The sequence below is a fragment of the Dermacentor variabilis genome, chromosome 1 (genome assembly GCF_050947875.1).
Source record: "Dermacentor variabilis isolate Ectoservices chromosome 1, ASM5094787v1, whole genome shotgun sequence".
Lineage (NCBI taxonomy): Eukaryota > Metazoa > Arthropoda > Arachnida > Ixodida > Ixodidae > Dermacentor > Dermacentor variabilis.
Genome location: NC_134568.1, coordinates 112,578,659 through 112,598,409, shown reverse-complemented (window position 1 = coordinate 112,598,409; position 19,751 = coordinate 112,578,659). Strand labels below are relative to the sequence as shown.

At 42.6% G+C, this 19,751-nt stretch overlaps 1 protein-coding gene across 20 annotated transcripts in view; it reads right to left on the bottom strand.

Annotated features, from left to right (window-relative positions):
- CaMKII (Calcium/calmodulin-dependent protein kinase II) overlaps nucleotides 1–19,751 on the bottom strand; it is a 284,190-nt gene that overhangs the window by 20,175 nt on the left and 244,264 nt on the right. For 8 of the 20 annotated variants that reach the window (XM_075693250.1, XM_075693266.1, XM_075693225.1 and 5 more), the window contains 4 exons: nucleotides 10,832–10,963; nucleotides 10,594–10,662; nucleotides 9,945–9,977; nucleotides 9,572–9,647 (listed from right to left, as the gene is read on the bottom strand). In XM_075693250.1, coding sequence (XP_075549365.1) covers nucleotides 9,572–9,647; nucleotides 9,945–9,977; nucleotides 10,594–10,662; nucleotides 10,832–10,963 — 310 coding nt within the window. The remainder of the gene's footprint in view (nucleotides 1–9,571; nucleotides 9,648–9,944; nucleotides 9,978–10,593; nucleotides 10,663–10,831; nucleotides 10,964–19,751) is intronic. The other 12 variants (XM_075693339.1, XM_075693363.1, XM_075693369.1 and 9 more) reach the window with 5 other exon arrangements.

Here is a 19,751-nt window from a genome sequence, read left to right as displayed (position 1 = left end):
AGCGTGCCAACAATGCAAGCGCAATACAGCTAACCAAGCACCACAAAGCGTAAACAATTATTTTTCTTTTTTTCTTGCAATCTCTACCCCCGATAGCTGCATCCCGAAGATCAAATTCAGCATCAAAGAGAGCAAGGGAAGGGCGTGCTAAAGCCCTTGCTACCAAATTTTCTAATGTGGTAGACTTATAAACTGATTTGTGCGGTCTTGTCACTGCTCTTTCCTAGAATCGTCTCTTTCAACCGGGCCACACAATCCGTACACTTGCTAACGTGCGCAACTAAATGTGCATACTTATCATTAGTCTTTTGAGTTTTTGAGCACGTTCCCGCTGGTTTCACAGCGTGGGGGCATGTGAAAAGACTTTGCAGAATAGATCACTCAGAACTGTGGCGACAAGTCTGACTATTTCAGGACTGGTTGAATATCCTCTGTTTTAAGGAGTAATTTTGAGCCTGATTGGCTTATGATTAAGAAGCTTGTATCTTTGAAGTGCCTAGTGACATAGCTCATGGAGTGCAGGTGGAGGTGCATCTTGAATGAATTGCTCCGGTGTACAGGAGGCAAGAATATGATGCAAGATGAAAGCAATGTCAGCGTCATGGGGGACGTCCCTATACCATAGAAAATTATTAATCTTCTACAGAAAGGACCTAACGTTGGGGTCCAAGCTGATGTTTGTACACACGATCTCACTGCAATGAACCGAAAAGTGGCCGATAAGTAAAAGATGATAATCAGGACCGCTGCCTTCTTGAAGGTGTTGACTGGCTGCGGAAGTTTGTTCCAAAAAACCCCGGACTCGCACCGCACTAGATTGTTGAATGATATAGTATCTTTTTTTCAAGAGCAAAAACCTGATGCTTACACAAACTGATAAAGAGGGTGGAGGTTCATCGTTTTACCCAAGAAAATTTACAATGAAAAAGCTTTGGTAGCAGTTAATAAGAACTTTGTCCCCATGAAGAAAAGTGAAGCGTGTGTTAAAACCAAGTTCGTCAAGTTTTGTAAACAATTAGACCTTGGCACACTTGCCAGGGACATATCTAACAGCAGACGGGAACAGCTTGATGATGATGATATGTAGTGTTTATTGGCGCAAGGGCCAAGTGTGGCCAAAGAGCGCCAAGGCAGTGGTGATGAGTTCGCAATGTAGTTATGAGTTCTATGGGGTTAATGTAAAGTGGCTGTATAGTGGCCTTAAAAATAGTCGCTCTAGAGTGCGTAAAATCTATCTGTAATAAGATTATGTCGATGACAAATGACGTGTTCTATGTGCAATAAAATCTATCGTGAAAGAGTGATGCAATACAGAAAATATATTAGATGGTTAAATTAACTGGAGCACCACTGCTTCACCAGAGCCCTTGAAACACAAGGGCCTAGAGGCATGTGCTATATGAAACAGCTATCACAGCGGCATCCTCTAAAGAGAGGAGACGCTACGAGTGTGTGGGGCTAATAACATGTAATACAACATCTTTCAGGAAGCCCAGGACTGCGTTGGTGTCAAAAAGCGGTTCTGGGCCAAGTAACATTACTGGATGAAGGGGGATTTGCTGCCGGTATGCTATGGGAAAATGTTTCTTTCTTTCAGATTCGGCTTTCCGACACTCCAGAAGGACGTGGAGGACGGTGAGCCTCTCCCCGCATCTACCACAGGTTGGAGGCTCGTTTCCAGTGAGTGAAAAGTTATGTGTAACAAATGTGTGTCCTATTCTTAGACGACAGAATAGGACATCTGTCCGGCGTGATTTTGTTATGGAAGGCCAGAATACTAACTGTGGCTTTATCACGTGGAGCTTATTATTTGTTTCCGCGTCCCATAGGCGTTGCCAGTGGTTCCGTAGTTTCCTCCGTAAGAAGGGCTTCAGATCTGTGACAGGGACTGCGGCGGTGGGATTATTAGAATGCGATGCAACTGACGTGGCCATCTGGTCCGCCAGAACATTGCCTTCAATGCCCCTATGACCTGGCACCCAGCATATGATGACATGCACGTTTCCTATATACGCTTTACACAGATAAGAATAGAGTTCATTAATTACCGGATTTTTGTGGTTACAGAATGACATCAAGGCCTTCACAACACTAAGGGAGTCCGTATATATAACTGATTTCTGGAGTTTTGATTTATTTATATGCTTTCCGACCGAAAGCAGTGCGTAAGCCTCAGCCGTAAAGATACTAGTTTCCGGATGCAGTACATCGGTTTCCGAGAACGATGGACCGACGGCTGCATAAGACACCCCGTCGTGTGACTTCGATGCGTCTGTGTAGAACTCCGTGCAGGAGTATTTGTGCTGGAGTTCCCGGAAATGCATTTGGATTTCAATCTCTGGAGCGTGTTTTGTAACTTGCACGAAAGATGTGTCGCATTGTATCAGCTGCCACTCCCAAGGAGGTAGCAGCTTGGCTGGATGCATTAGGCGAAGCTCGAGGAGTGGAACATGCATTTCATGACTAAGCTCCCTCACACGCAGTGAGAAAGGCTGTCTTACGGAGGGACGATTGTGGAAGAGTGTAGCATATGTCATCTCGTTAACGGTATTATAACACGGATGTTGAGGATTAGAGTGGACTTTCAAAAAATATGTTTGGCTGATGTATGTTCTCTGGATATGAAGTGACCACTCATTCGATTCTGCATATAAACTTTGTAAGGGACTTGTTCTGAAAGCTCCTGTGGCTAAACGGATACCTAGATGGTGAACAGGGTCTAGCATCTTTAGCGCACTTGGGGCGGCAGTATGATAGATCACGGCACCATAATCTAATCGTGAACGAATCAGGCTCTTATAGAGATTAATTAAGCACTTCCTGTCACTACCCCACAAAGTATGGGATAGAAGTTTCATTAGGTTCATTGTTTTCAGACATTTTTCTTTAAGATGTTTAATGTGGGGGACGAAAGTGAGTCCGTAGTCTAGTATAACACCTAGAAATTTGTGCTCTTTGTTTACGGGTATTTGTTGTCCACATAGTTCTAAGCAAGGATCTGGGATCATTCCTCTTTTTCTTGTAAAAAGAACGCAAGAGCTTTTGGTAGGATTGATCTTAAATCCATTCTTGTCTGCCCACATTGAGACTTTGTTCAGTCCATGCTGTACCTGTCTCTCGCAGACTGCGAGGCTACAAGATTTGAAAGCTATTTGTATGTCGTCCACGTAGACAGAATAAAAGATTGCCGGTGGTAATGAAGCGCGAAGCGTGTTCATCTTCACGATGAAGAGTGTGCAGCTGAGCACTCCTCCTTGGGGTACACCCGTTTCTTGCATAAAAGGTTGTGAAAGTACATTGCCGACTTTAACCCGGAAGGTACGACTGGACAGATAGCTTTCTATTAGGTTAAGCATATTACCATGGATGCCCATTTCTAACAAGTCTCTTAGGATTCCATAACGCCACACTGTATCATACGCCTTTTCCATATCGAGAAATATTGATAGGAAGAACTGTTTATGTGTAAATGCGTCCCGGATATTTGCTTCAACACGTACGGGATGATCGGTTGTGGAGCGCCCTTCTCGCAAGCCGCACTGATAAGGATCAAGCATTTTGCTCTGTTCAAGGAAATGAATGAGTCGCCGATTTATCATTTTTTCAAACACCTTACAAATGCAACTTGTGAGGGCTATCGGGCGGTAACTTGCCACTGAGGAAGGGTCTTTGCCTTGTTTCAAAACAGGGACCACAACGGCTTCCTTCCACGCGGTTGGAAGGTACCCTGCATCCCAGATGGTGTTGAAAAGTGTGAGTAGTGTAACTTGCGTATCATTGTGTAAGTTTTTGAGCATTTCATACATGACTCTATCAGATCCTGGTGCGGAGCTCTTGCATGCGCTCAGGGCAGCTCTCAATTCGGCAATACTAAATGGACGGTTGTAAGGCTCATTCTCTCGACATTTTCTTGTTAATGGCTTACATTCTTCTATTTGTTTATATTTCAGGAAGGATTGCGAATAATGATTTGAACTTGATACGCTCTCAAAGTGCTCCCCAAGTGAGTCTGCCTGATCTTGCAGTGTATTGCCCTGTGTATTTACCAGAGGAAGTCAATATGTTTGTCGCCCTATAATTCTATTTACCTTGTTCCATACTTTGGCCTCATCCGTATAAGAGTTTATACTCGATAAAAACTTCTCCCAACTTTCTCTTCTAGCCTGTCGGCGGGTTCTCCTGCCTTGGGACTTTACTTTCTTAAAGTTGACAAGATTTTCTGCAGTGGGCGAAGCGCGTAGCAACCCCCACGCTTTGTTCTGATTCCTACGTGCGATTCTGCATTCATCGTTCCACCACGGGACATGCCGTTTGCATGCCGAGCCACTTACTTCACGTATGCATTTACATGCGGCATCTATTATGAAGGCTGTGAAGTACTCCACAGCAGCATCGATTTCTAAAGAAGACATGTCATCCCATGATATACTAGTTAAGTTTCGGAATTCCTCCCAGTCTGCTGTGTCAATCTTCTACCTAGGAGTCTGTGGTGGATATTCATTTTCTTTAAGTGTTCTTAATAGTATGGGGAAGTGGTCGCTTCCGTAGGGATTATTCGTAACTTCCCATTCGAGTTTGGGCAGTATAGACGGGGAAACTATGCTCAGATCAATTGAAGAAAAGGTATTGTTTGCAAGACAGTAATAAGTGGGTTTCTTCTTATTCAGCAAGCATGCACCTGAAGAAAAAAGGAACTGTTCAACAAGACGCCTTCGCGCGTCTATACGAGAGTCGCCCCACAGGGAGCTGTGCGCATTGAAATCGCCAAAAACAACATAAGGTTCTGGCAATTCGTCTATAAATGACTGAAATTCATGTTTGTTTAACTTGTAGTGCGGGGGTACGTAACGCGAGCAAATGGTGATGAGTTTATTTAGAAGAACAGCTCGAACCGCCACTGCTTCAAGGGGCGTTTGTAGCTGTAAATGCTGACAGGAAATGCTTTTATGAATAAAAATGGCAACACCGCCTGATGATACGACAGCATCATCGCGATCTTTGCGAAACTTGACATATGGTCGGAGAAAGTTTGTGTGTTGTGGTTTTAAGTGTGTTTCCTATAGGCACAGCACTTTTGGATTGTGTTTTTGGATAAGTTCTTGTACGTCATCAAGGTTCCTAAGAAGACCTCTGACGTTCCATTGGATTATTTGTGTATCCATATTCAAAGTAAATAAGTGCTGTGTGTACGGAAACGGAGGCGATGCCTTAGGTTAGAGAGCTCTTTCGAGGCCCTGTAACGGGAGTTCTGCCCTTTCTGGAGCGTTCGAGGGAGCCTCGCCGCTCCTTAGGCGCTTGGCGCGCCGTGGGGATAGGTGTAGCGTCCATTGCCTCTTGTGAGGCGCCGGACACGTGCTCTTGTGAGCGGGAAGTTACCAGCGAGGGTCCCGCCTTGGAGGGCAAGACCCCTGTGCCCACCAGCCCGGAGGTCGATGGGGCTTCCTGGGGGATTTGGCTGCGCCGGCCGTTGCCAGCGCTGGAAGGGACCTGGGAAGTTGAGGCAGCCTCGGCTACGCCCACCTTCGGGGTCGATGGTCCCTTCTCCTCGGCTGACGGAGGAGCGCTAGCTGCAACCGCCGCGGGGGCAGAAGGCGTAACTACCGACTCACTGCTTGTGAGTCAGACAGCCGCCGGAGGCCGTTGTGACGCTGCCCCCTGACGCGCCACATCGGCAAAAGTTTTCTTGGGCAGGTATGATACCCGCCTCCGTGCCTCCTTGAAAGTTATGTTTTCCTTGACTTTGATTGTAACGATTTCCTTTTCTTTTTTCCAGGATGGGCACGACCGCGAGTACGCGGCGTGCTCGCCATCACAGTTAACACAATGTGGAGTGTTCTGGCACGTTTCGGAGGAATGTTCTTTGTCACTGCACTTGGCACAAGTCAGCAGGTCTCGACAGTTCTGTGAACTGTGGCCGAAACGTTGGCACTTAAAGCATCTGAGAGGATTGGGAATGTATGGTCGAACACGAAGTTTGATATAACCGGCCTCGATGGACTCAGGAAGGACACTTGAGCCGAAGGTGAGTATCAGGTGTTTCGTCTTGATCTCTTTTCCATCTCGCCTCATCTTAATTCGTTTTACATTGATAACATTCTGGTCACTGAAGCCCTCCAAGAGTTCAGCCTCAGTGAGCTCCATCAAGTCATCGTCAGAGACAACACCACGGGTGGTGTTCATCGTGCGGTGCGGGGTTATAATTATTTGGGTTTCCCCAAATGACACTAGTTTTGACAATTTTTCGTATTGTTTTTGATCGCGGAGCTCCAAGAGGAGATCACCACTTGCCATCCTCGAAGCCTTATAACCAGGACCAAAGACTTCAGTCAATGAATTGGAAACAAGGAAGGGTGAGATTGTTCGTACTGGTTTATCTGGTTTTGCAGAATGAATGACATGGAAACGCGGGAAGGATTCTTTTAGGCGGCCAAAAAACTGGAATACTTCATCGGTGCACCCTCTTTTCTGAGGGCGATCAGGCAGTGGAGGGAAGGAAGCAGCCATGTGTGAATGTGTAGTTTTCGGCAGCAACGCTAGCCACCCACGATGGAGTCCAACAAGGGGACGCTGCAGGGCCTGAAAAACAGGGTCTGCAAACGCCAGCTGTACGTTGCCGCTATAACCCAATATGATATAACCAAGGTTGGCTACTCACACAACGTTAACCCTTGCTGCCAGGAAGGTCGGAAGTAATAAAGAAATGAGAAGGAGACAGGAAAGGTGGAAAGTAAGGAAAAGACGAAGGTTGTAGGGAGAGAGAGACAGGAAAAGGCAACTACCGATTTCCCCCGGGTGGGTCAGTCCGGGGGTGCCGTCTATGTGAAGCAGAGGCCGAAGGGGTGTGTTGCCTCCGCCGGGGGGCCTTAAAGGTCCAAACACCCAGCATCAGCACAACCCCCAGGATACCCCTTTCCCCAGACACGGCTAAGCCGCGCACGGCTACATGCGGGAGGGTCCAACCCTCGTGTGCTCGGGTACGTGGTGTCGCAACACACCAAACGCCTGCTGACGCAGACGCCCCTGCGGGGGGAAACAGCTTGAGGGTGTTTTTTACAGCCAAGACACATAAGCCTGAAGTTCCGTTTAGGACTGTTTTTAGTGAAGAGGGATTGTGGCAGAAATGTGTTAGCCAGTTTTTGATAAAGAAGCTCAAGGTGCTTGTTGTGAATGGCCCATTTCTTCTAAAAAAAAATCAGCCAAAGTAGCACAGTTTTTAGAGGGAAATGATCACATTGGTTTCAGTTTTTCGGTAGATGTGCAGGACTTGTTTTAGTCTGTTCCACAGAATCAACTGCTAGCATGTGTCAACGAGGGCATTGAAGATAATGGTGACGTGTCCTTCCAGAACACCGTTGGTTTGTCCACTGATAATTATCTATCTATATTGCAGTTTCATTTGAACTCTACTTTTATTGTATTTGACGAGCAGCCATTTTTGCAGCGCAATGGCATCTACACAGGGTCTTGCATAGCCCCTATTCTTTGTGAAATTTTTCTGGCCAAGGTGGATGACACACTGGAAAAGTTGTTTATTGGGGGGCCAGTTTTAAAACATTTTAGGTACGTTGATGATTTTTTAGTGCTTTTTAAGAAGCAGCCCACCTTCACCTACCCCTCTACTGTAAGCGAAGTTTTATCTATATTTAGCAAACATAAATGTGGGTTGTGTTTCACCTATGAACTCCCGGACCTTTCAATTCTAGTTTTTAGACCTAAAAATCACGTTCTGTGATGGACACATTTGCTGGGGCTACTACCCAAGGGCTAAGAAGGAGTTGCTACCCTTTGACTCTGCACACTCCAAGACAATTAAGAGAGGAATAGCAGTGTTGTGTATGGAATCGGCTCTCCAAAAATAGTGTCCACATCAGATTACGCACAATTTTAATAATCAGGAAAGCCGTCTTTTGGCTGCCGGGTTCCCCGTCTCAGTCTTGACTGCCATTTCAGAAACCCTCCTTCAAAAATTCAAGCATGGATTGGGAAGCACTACGGCTGAGGATCAACGGAAGGCACCTAAGCCTGAGGTGGTCCCCTACATCCATAAACTTTTCCACAACCTTAAGAAGGTGGCAAGTAGGCATGGCATGCCAACTTGTTTCTCTGCCCCAAATAAGCTGGGAAAGTTGTGTACATGTATCTGTAACGCCAGAAAACATGGGTGCCAGAAGAACCACCAACCGCCGTTAGTTAAATGTTCCACTGGAGTGGTGTATTGCATTCCCATGTCATGTGGGATGTTTTACATCGGCGAAACTGGGCGCTGTGTCAATGACTGTTTAGGGGAACATGCTCAAAAACTGAAAAAACTAGATGATAAATGCACATATTTAGTTGCACATGTTAGCAAGTGTACGGATTGTGTGGCCCGGTTGAAAGAGACGACAATTCTAGGAAAGAGCAGTGTCAAGACCGTGCGCATCAGTTTAGAAGCCTACCACATTAGAAAATTTGGTACAGTGCTTCAGCACCCCTTCCCTTGCTCTCTTTGATGCTGAATTTGATTTATTTATTTTTATTTATTTATTTAACCATACTGCAGGCCAATTCTTTGGCCCTAGCAGGATCTTCGGGATGCGGCTATTGGGGGTGGAGATTGCAAAGAAAAATAATTCTTTGCGCTTTGCGGTGCTTGGTTGGCTGTATTGCACTTGCATGGTTGGCACGCTATCACTCTTGGCATGTTTTCCCCCTTCATTTCCCTTGCTTTACTCTGGCATATATAATGTGTGCTATCCTTGCCAATAAAACCAGTTATTAGTCAATGTTTGTGTGTATGTGTCTCCCTTCTTGTGGTTTTCTGTGCTGTTACCCATATGTTTCAAGGCTCAAAACAACTGAAGTAAGCAAAGAATGCTATTTGCATTCATATCAGAAATCAAAGAAGGGGTTGAACATCGCATGCTACTCCATGAAAAGGTCTGTGTGCCTTGGACATACCTATGAGCAGACATTATCTGTAAAGGCTTTATGTCACAATACATTGTTTGATTACCCAGAACAGAGTTGAGCTGACTCACACTACATAGTCAAATTAGACACTACCCAGCTCATCATATGAAAAAACTCAGGCATTGAGCCAAATAATGCTTTGCATAACAAAAGGGCAAATGGCAATGCAAGGCTGTAATTTGCCCATAAGTGTTTACTAGTACTCCTTTTCATTCACTAAACTTTTTTTTATTGTTATAACATGTATATATGTAGTCCTTATTTGACGTTTAATAAAAAAACCTGCTTATGTTTTTGATAAGTGCCCAAACATGTGTGGCTGAGGTATTTAAAGGCACAAACTGTAGTTAGAACCATCCAGCCTATTTTGATTAGAAGCCTTTTACAGAATACATTGTGTAGCTAGCATAAACTAGTGCTATCATACAAATCTTCCAATGATAGTGCATAAACACATACAAGAACTGGATACAATATTCACTGCAGTACTGTTTAATTATAGCAAATTCATTTTTAAAAGTATCTCCTAATTTAAATTTGACTAATGCATGCTTCAAACTTGTGGGTACTGAATTCTAAGAAAGGTAGCATAAATAGAGCAAGAGGAAGCCATACTCACGTGTAAGTTTCGTAGTCTCCGCTATTGATGGATTCAATGAGTTGTTCAGTGAGCTTCACAATCTCTTGCTTGCGAGCTGCAAAGTGTTGGTCAAAAACTTGCTTCTTCAAACGCGAGAAATGGAGAACATCTCACACTCGAAACCCAATGCAGAATTCATATCAGTTTTGACAATTGCTACTCAGCATTGCAGCAGATGTAAAAATGCTCAAGCTTGTTGAAGACAAAGTGACTAAGTTACTCAAGACAAACTTCACTAATGCTTCTTATGGAATAACTTTAGCATTACAAGCATATTTGTGCACATAAAAGGTAATTAAGATACTAAGTGGTATGGTTCTGCAGAGCAAAATTGCATGTGAAGAATACTCACGATCAAGGGCAGAACCATTATTGTTCCTTATGGCTGACACCATAGAAAAAAAAAAGAACAAAGACAGTTTAGAGGGTCATTAGGGAATTACTGTCAAACCAAGGACAGCAAACAGGCAACGGCTTCTCCTGAGGAAAGGTTAGAAAGATTAAAGGCAAGAAGAAAATTTGTGACCAGATGCAGCCAAGAAGCACTTCAAACCAATGAGACTAAAGATGGTTAGCTCATGAAATTTTTCTCTAAGGCAACATGGTCAAAGCACTAATACTAAGTCCCTATGGCACACACTCCATGCAAAGTCTATACTAGTCACACCACAAAGCTGTCTATGCACAGTGACACTACACATACTCACAATACAAGTTCAGCGCAAGGGCATAGACAGATATGGCCAACATTCACTCAAGCAAACAGTGAAACTTCCTCAGAAACACACAGGTGTACTGTGGAAGGCTTTATGGTTTATAACAAACCTCAATTTTTTTTAAGCTTATATGAACAGAAGTGGGGGAAAAACGCTCTGCCACGTTAAATACTTGTGTTCAACACTAAGCATGAGCTCCATATCAGCTGCTGTTTTCACGAAGCATTAGATGCCCCTTACTCTTACAGCTGCCACAGTTTCAAAGGAATACGGTTTGAGACCCACCACATTTGACACCTTGGAAATTTCCACTGCAGAGTAATGTTTGTGCGCTTCCTGATCCCATGTCTCCATCTGCCCGTGCACACATGCAAAATAAAGAACCATGCAAGGAGAAGGTGTGCTACCAGTTCAGATTAGTCACAAAGGGTGCCAGTACTATTTAAGCATGGAAGACAAGTAAACAACATTCTAGCACTTGTCATTTGCATGAAGAGATTTATGATAAAGACCAAGGTCTCACCTGAAGCACTTAGAAAGGTGATAGTGGGCACACTGCATGTGGGGGAGGCTACTGCACTAGCTAAGTTTGCTACTTGTGCAATATCTTGCGTGCTTTTGGGGTTCCCCTTGCTATCGAAGCATGGCGATTTAACTTTTTTTTTGGAAAAAAAGAGAACAAAAGGACACAGGCAAAAGAGTAAGCCATAGCAAGAGTGCACTGATATGCCTTTCACTGTACCTGGCATGGAAGGTGCATGACACTACATTCAATAAAGCAAAAAAAAAAAGCGCAATCTTAAAATAATCTTAAACTTCACTTGAATGAGTTAAGAGCTATAAATGGAGAAGTTCACTGCATTGGATCATGCATTAAGGTGCTTAACACATCACAAGTACAGGTTTGTCTAAAAAAATTATTTTTGGTGTAAACAGCCACAAAGAAAACACTAGCTCACACCTTTCTCTAAGCTCTGTCCATGCATGCGCAAATTTTATCTCCCTAAGTTGCTAAAATATTGACTACACCAACTGTAAGTGGTAATGAACTAAATAATTAGTTCCACTTGAGTGTTTAAATGTTTTGAATACTCATTTCAATTATGTTCATCATGCAAAACAAACCTATACAATAAGTTTTGTTAAGCACCAGTAAATCCAACTTCATCTATAATAAATGTGACTAAAAAATTCAGCTAATTATCATACAAGTGAAGTTTGTTCTAGACAGATTTGCTCATGAGTATTTGCACTGCAATTGTCATATTTATAGAAGCTGTCATGCTTTCCAAGTCAGGAACATTTTCCAGGCATTTGAAGTCAGTGATAAAACAAACAATAAGCAAATGCCAGCAGATGACAAAACATAAAAGCTAAAGCAGGCAGAGAAATTAAGAGTAACAGTGCAGTGCGTGACATTGTTCCAATAGCAGATGATGACCAAAAGTGACATTCGTAACTTGGCTTCAGATTTTCCAGCATTCTTTTTATATAAAAAATATTATAGGCAGACCTTTTTTTATGCTTATTTAATTTTCAAAAGTAGATGTGCTTTGGTGAGCTTCTATGTGAAAATGCGAAAAAAAAAACATTGTTACTAGTGAGCCATCAAGTAGTGGTTTGAAAGACCAACCGGCATTGGCAAGAAGTGAAGCATTTTTGTTAAATGACAGAAGGCTAACATACATTCTCAACCTCAGTTTATTCGTATGACTAACATTATCTCTTGAGCATACTATGTTTAATGGTGATTTCCATGATAAGGGATAACAGAGCTATGAACTGGATACGAGGCCCCACAAGAGGATGCCTTGAAACAGGCAGCTTTTGTTAAGGCACAATGACATGCTTTTCAGTCTATCCCTGCATGTGCACCTTTACAAAAGGATGTAGAAGAGAATGACACACAGTCTTTGTTGAAAGCTTTGAAGCCACTGAAAATGCTACCAGACCTGTCACTGAACCACATACTGGAATCTTAGCATATCTTCCATTATTTTACCACATATGTGCGATTACAATGTGGGTCACATAGGTGGGTCACAGTGGCTATTCCCATTATGCAATTGTGCTGGTCTTTCCTGTGGTGTGCAAGCAACATCTTTGTGAAAGATCAATGGATGGGGAAAAAAGTCTTGCTGCTTCTGATTGTGTGAGTCAGGGCAGCATCTCTCTGGAGCTAAAAAAAATGTTAAAAGGAGCATAACTAACCAAGTAGGCTATGACATACTTGAGAATTGTGAAAAGTTATCCATTGGTGGGTCATCTGAACCACCTTTGCATGTGACCCAGTGGTGTGACATGTGGCACATAGGAATTGGGATTCAAGGATTGCTGCCATAACTGTGTTAAACCACTCTCCTGCCTAAATTCTCTGAGGCAGCACTATTAACCCTCCCAAACGTTAGAATGCACAGGGGGCCATAAGAGCCCTCGCCAGCAACAGATACTGTCACTTGTGCAGTGGCTTCAAAACATTTGACACAGAATGCACAGGTTCCCAGTGGGGCACACATCATCAAGCGGTGGCTATAAGTGCACTGCTTCTATACCACTCATATACTAAAACACCCAACACGTTTCACAGTTGTCATTATTTTGTGTGCCTCCCCCATGCACGACAGCCTTGTGTTATGCCTTTGGGTAATTGATAGAAAAATGTGGAGAGCGGGAAGAAGTAATTTTTAACCACTCAATGAAATTTTTTACTAATAGAAGCTTTTTGCTGGTTTTTGGTTACGACTGGAAAGTCTGAAGCCCATTGATAACTTTGCTGTGTGACAAAGCAGGCCACCTTCATCAGTCCGGGCAAAACAGGCTGCCATCATGTTACATCACAGGTGATCAACAAAGCAAGTTTTGCCACTAGTTTCAAGGTCTAACAAGAAAAGTGGGCATAGCAAGCAAAAATTTTTCTACACACATGCTTTCGAACCCTACAGTTATGCACCTAAGAACCGCATGCAAAATGCAGAAAATCTAATACAAGAAAACAATGCGCAGCCAGCAGTAAATAATCATCTCTATAATACTGTCTCAAGAATCAGGCATAGGCTACAGTTAATCTCTTGATGGGCAGCTGTGTTATTTCTTATTTAATCACTTGTGAGGGCATAGCTCATGCTCTACAAACAATTGACAGTTTGCAAAATTTTGTAAGTTTGCTTCTCTGAAAGATTTAATTAACTCCAACCCAAAAGTCTCATTACCACCCATAAGACTGAACATTAGAAGGAAGGGGGAAAATAAAGAGGTTGGCAGAAGTGCACCAACCAGACTAATTACTGATGGTTTTGAGTGTCATATGGTAAGGAAGTGCTTCATTTACTTAAATTATTCCCAAAGTAGAAAGGAGAAAGCAAAGAGCAAACATTATCGTTATTTTACCCAAACCAGGAAGCAGTACTAACAGCAGCTTCCGAAGGGTACAAAAAGCACTTTTCTCGCTCAAGAGTGCCATTCCTGCCTGTGGCCTCCAAGACACCTGGTGACCATTCAGAGTTGGTACGAAAAGGGGAGCATTTTAATTCTTTCCCCACCCAAAACAAATGTATTATCTTTCTAGAGGCTGCAGATTTTATTACTTTAAGGATGGTTAGCTGATTGGCAGTACCAGTAAGTCCAATTGTAGCTTAATTGGTCTTTTGTTTTGGTTGAACGCAATGCAGAAATGATCAATTTAAAAATCATTTAACATTATTTGTGAAATTTAGGATAAAGTACTAAAATACAAAGATACAATAATCCCTTAGAGATCTGAAATTTGCCGAGAGATCATAATATGTGCAAGGTTTCAACTTTTGCAAATTATTATCCACTAAAATTGTTGTCACTTTTGCTTGTCAATTAAGTTCATAATTGTTAGAAAACCTATCATAAAACTTGACCTATCTGTTTTAAAACACTGGCACTACTTTGGTGAGCCAAATTATGCTGGCATATCTAGCCTATGAGTGCCAAATGTTTGTATTTTGTGACGCAGTGATTACATATGGCAAGGATCAAATGATTTTTTTTTTTTTTTTTCAGCTGGTTGGTTCCTATAAGAGGGACTAATTGGTCCCGATGGTGTTAAAAAATGAAATAGTCTAATTGAAAATTCCAATGTTATTTTTCTTCTTATTTTTTAACTCGGTATGTTAACGTCTGCTACATGTATTCATTAGGTGCTGAAAGGATTACTGCAAGGGCTAGTAGTAAAATTGTCAGTTTTCATTTCTGCTTAAAGATGCCTTGCAGTTGCTGCCATGTTGCATCATGGTTGCTACGCTTGCTGCATTCATTGTTTGCGTACTGTGCCTTGGTAAGCACAAGTTATAAAGTTTTTGGGCCTCAGTGAAGGTGCAGACTCGAAATGCTCACTGTGTCACTTTTTATGCAGAATTGGGCAGGCTACTAGACCTCGGTACGCTTCCAGTCATATGGATAATTTTCATCACCTTCTTCCTGCATGCACACAATATCATGCTGCAAAGCAGAATAATGTGAATTACATCATGGAATTTGACTGTCAGCCACTAGCGCTATTGGTAAGCAATCTAATGATTAACTGAAGCACCACAAAGAAGCAGGTTGGTGGTGCTTTCAATCTTTTTGGAAAATAGCTAAATAATGCTGTGCTTCCCAATGTTTGTCATTCTTGGTACACTGAAACTCTTCAGCACAAATTATTTTGCTTGCTTTTCCTATTACCTAGCACCCAATACTGCAAGAAAAAGTCACACTACAGCATTCATTACTGCTTCATTGCTTACTCTTCAGCAAACACTACCGTCCCTTGTAATGAGGTGAATTGTCTCAATGACTACACTAGTGCATATGCCTCACCATGAGAGTCGTGAATGATTTATTTCACTGCACAATCTATCTTCAAGTAGCATCGTGAGAATATGTAACAACTTGCATATTTCTGCTTTAAGTCCTCATGTCAATGCATATGCATTGCACAAAATGCTATAGGTGCATATGGAAACTTTATAAATTAAGCAAGCTTTGCAACATTTCTTGTCGATTCAGCATGTGCAATGTGCTGCGTCTCTTTTGCTTTTTTTTTTTTTTTCGTTGTGCTTCACAATGATGGGATAGCATGCACCTTAATTCAACGTACAGAAGATCATGAAGGCCCGGAATGGAAAAGAAAGGGGGGGGAACTGATATGTTGCACAGCCCCCCCTTCAAGCAGCGTGAAAGAAGAAAAAAAATCCCAGGTTAATCTACAAACATTAATTTTGTGATAAACTCCAGCTATGTTGCTCTGCAAAGTCTTATTGTGCTTCCATCAAATGGTCAAAATAAATAACAAAATCCTTAAACGGCTGCCATGTTAAATAACACAATGCTGCATGAAGAAATGGAGAGCTAAGGTGCTCAAGCTAGCGAACCTACCTGCTTTATGAGCGATTTTAACAATTGCTGTCATCAATGTTTATCCAAACAGTTTTTCGTATGAGACATTATGAAGACATGCAAATTCAGTGCATACGGCTGTGATTAACTTTGTTTATGTGGTCCCTTGCATTTTAGTGTCCATCATCAATACTTTGCAAATGAATGGTACAGCTGCAAGCAGAGTGTCAAACTGGAACTGAACCAAAAACAAAACCGATAAAGGTTATTTTTGCCCAAAAGGGAACAGAACCAGAAAGTTGCAATTTTTTTTTATTTTTTCCCCTTGGTACGAAACTGAAAAGAAAAAGTTTTCAGTTCAGGCTAGCCACATACTCTTGAGCTCAACCAGAAAGTTGAAATTTTTTTATTTTTTCCCCTTGGTACAAAATTGAAAAGAAAAAGTTTTCAGTTCAGGCTAGCCACATACTCTTGAGCTCCTCATCCACGCAGTGCCCACACTTGTGGGCCAACCATGTTGCCTCATTTGTAAACAAACACGAGCTTGCTGTCATATTTTTAAGTGGCAGCACTGTTAGTGCGGTTTTCAATGTGTCGAATTGAGAAGCAGGTGTTTTGGTAATACACCCATAAGAGTTTGAAAGTGGTGACCGTCAAATAGTTCACCGGTGCCGGTAGACCTTTGTATAATCACTGAAATTAAAAAGCACTTCCTAGTAGGGCAATTGCTTTTGATGACACTGGCATGAAACTGAAGTAGGTGTAGAAATGATGTACTGCTTCTGACATATTGCTTCTTTTTTTAACTACTATACAGCCTCAAAAACAGAATGCGTACTTTATTCAGTATTTTCATGTAGCTCCAAAGCACCATTGAGTTTTTCCACAAAGTTAATTTATACTGTTTTCCAGCAACATTAATAAAAACAAACATAAACTGATACAAACCTATTTAAACCATTATTTTTCGTTCTGAAGCTGAAGTGGAAATGAACCACTTTCACTGAACTAGACAACAAATGAGTCAGTTTGACATTGCCTGCAAATATTCTTCAAGGTGGAATCTAGACTTTTTACTCCAGGTCTCGCAGCAGACGACTCTCTCCTTGGTACTTTTTGTTTCATAATCGCTGCAATTTGAAGCCTTTGTTTTTACTTGCATAATTGTAAATGAAATCTGGCCTGCTGTCCAACTGCTCTTTGCACTAGAAATGTATGATGGAAGCTGCATTTTTCAGTTGCTTGCTTTGAACAAACTACTCATCATGCTTCTGATGGGACTGAAGGTGCTTCTATCCTGCACCTATTGAACAGCTAGCCACACTTTTATCGAGAAGAAGCTGAAAAAAAAAAAAGGAAGCTCAGAAACCAGGGTAGCGCGAATATCACAAATTTGTAATACGAACTGAATATTAATGCCCTTACGAATACCCGTATCACAAACACAATAAAGAAGCAAAGTTCACAATTTTAATTAAGTCCCTGGCAATGTCAGACTAGTCAGCTCTGCCAATGGAAATTTGCACACTACTCAATGAAGGAATGCTGTCATTCTCTGCGCTGAACTGCTACGATTCAACACTAGAATCACCTTCAGAGACATAGAATTGGGTTGACTTATTTCCATAAAATAAGTACAGCAAGAATGTCACGTTTTGATCTGCCGCAACCACCTAAAGCCCACTTGCTGCCAACTGTTCTGCTTGAACGTGCTGCCAACTTACAATTTATTCAAAATCTTATATGTTGAATCTTGCAACTTATTGGAGACTTGTTTGACGTCTTATATAAAGCCAAAATTATTAACCATGCTCACAGGGTCACTGGGAGTTGGCATTAGAGGTTAACAAAACAGAAAGACAAAAAAAATTATGCAGATCCCACACACTGAGGGAATCGATGTAAGTGAAGCTTCCTGTGCTGTTTGCGTTTATTGATGATATTGGGCAGTAATGGTTATGGCATACAACAGTCGTGAGGTGATGTTAAATGTTACCTTGCACACATCATTTGTGTTTGTCTACGTAGCACACAGAACACACAATGAGGTGTGTTCACTCTAGGTATTCTTGCACGTAGTTTGCGAGAAGGTAAGCACTACCACTGCCTCACATGATGCGATGCATCGGGGCTGAAGCATTGGTTTTCTGGATGGTTGCTTGCATAATGTCGTCTTGACACTGCGGTGTTTTAATGCAGCTTTGGGTCTGCAAGCCCTACATCAGTCGTCGGCCTGATGAACTTCCATGGTGTTTTTCAGAAATAACCTGAATGCGCCACACAATACGTTGAATTTCAGTTTTTCCAGTCTGTCTAGAACTTTAGCCATGTCTAGTAGTAGTGGTTCCTCTATTATGAGACTCCAAATAAGCCATGCTTACAGGCAGCGCCTTTGCCCTCTCATGTGATGATCTCTTGTGTATACAAGCTGCCATGAGCCAAGAGTACCAACATTGTTATTCAGCCGTTCCGTGACGGCGTTGGCTTCACCCCTTATCTGTCTCCTCTCTCTACTTCCTCTCTACCATTCTACCTATCTTTTCTCTTGGCTGTTGCGTGTGAGTACACGGGTAAGCAGTGCTGCTTCTTCAATACTTTTACGGAGGAGTCACACGTAATTACAGCCATCCAGATGGCATTGTGTTAATGGCCAGGGAGTTCTAAAGGGCATTGTGGCAACAGCCAGGTAGCTCGAAAGGACAATGTGGTGATGCCCAGGGAGTTCTCGTTGGACAGGTCTCATGGACTCCTCGCCTGTGACTCTGCCATGTACATTATAGTACATGTTCCCAACCAACCCCCGATGCAGTGTGCCAGAGAGCAGCCGCAGCAAAAGGAGCAGAAAAGTCGAAGGAAGAGGCAAAGAAAGCTTTGTTTTAAAAAATTAACCTGGACAATGATGTTCGATTGGAAGAAACTTTCTTGTGCATGACACGTGACTGCAAAGGGTTGAAACAGTTTTAAACAAGAACCAAAAACCGGATACCGGATATGTAACCGGAAACCGGATACATAATTTGTGCCGTGGCACAGCAACCCAGCAAGAAGGAAGTTGAGAAGCACATAAATTACTAACTGCATATGTGAGGTGGGCTATTGGTCTCACTGTTTATGTGAAACATGACAGCTGAACCTTTTATGCTTGTTCATACCTTCATTCAGGTGCAAAAACTACACAATGCAAGTTAATCAGACCATGATATGCAACAAATTAACAAATAGATGCAATGGCCATGAAGGAGCCGAGAGGTAGGTGCAAGCTAAGGTATATTGAACAAGTCCCCGAGATAAATACTTTAATGCACATCACTTTGTCGCAATGGATCCAATTACTGGGAGAGTGAAAGGATGACTGAATGTCTGCAGATCTTTAGCTTAGAGTAAGAGTTCATGTGTTTATAGTAGTATTTCAATTGAAATTCCTCAGTTGAATAACTGCCAACCATGTGAGCGATTTCTGCAGTTTGAGAAGGAAAAGTTTCCAGGTAACACTGAGCTTAGTGCCACACATTACTAGCCCCCGCTCCTCTGGCTTCTGGATTGGATTGACGTGGCTCGCTACGTGCTTGCGTGCGCTTTTCCGAGCGCAGATTGTTGTGCGCCTGGTTTTTGCACTAGGCTTTTATACAATCGCTTGTCGCTGCTTTCCTTTCCTCTGGATTGATTTGGCGCGGCTTGGTGAAGGCGCACAGACTTAGTGTGCGCCTGCTTTTTGCACTGGGCTTTCAACACATCGCTCGCTGCTTGCGCTTATATATAAAGACGAAGTGAACGTCGCTTAGCGCGGAAGTGCTGTGCCGCGGGCGTACCGTCTATGTAAGCACGCAGCAATGCCGGGAAATATTCATACAAAAGCAAAGGGTCAGAAAACTGGGCTTTATTTTCCATTACTTTGTCATGTACCCTCACACTGGGTAGCGCCGAGCGATCGCTTCTAACAAACTCAGAAATGAGTCTTTGCAGCGCGTGTGGCCATTATAATTGACTCCCACCACAGCCATGTGAGGTGCGACTCCAGCAGCGGTGCAGTTACCCTGCAGCCGGCAGAGGAGGTGGCGCTTCACTTTCTGCCACTTAACGCTCGTGATCGGGTCCAC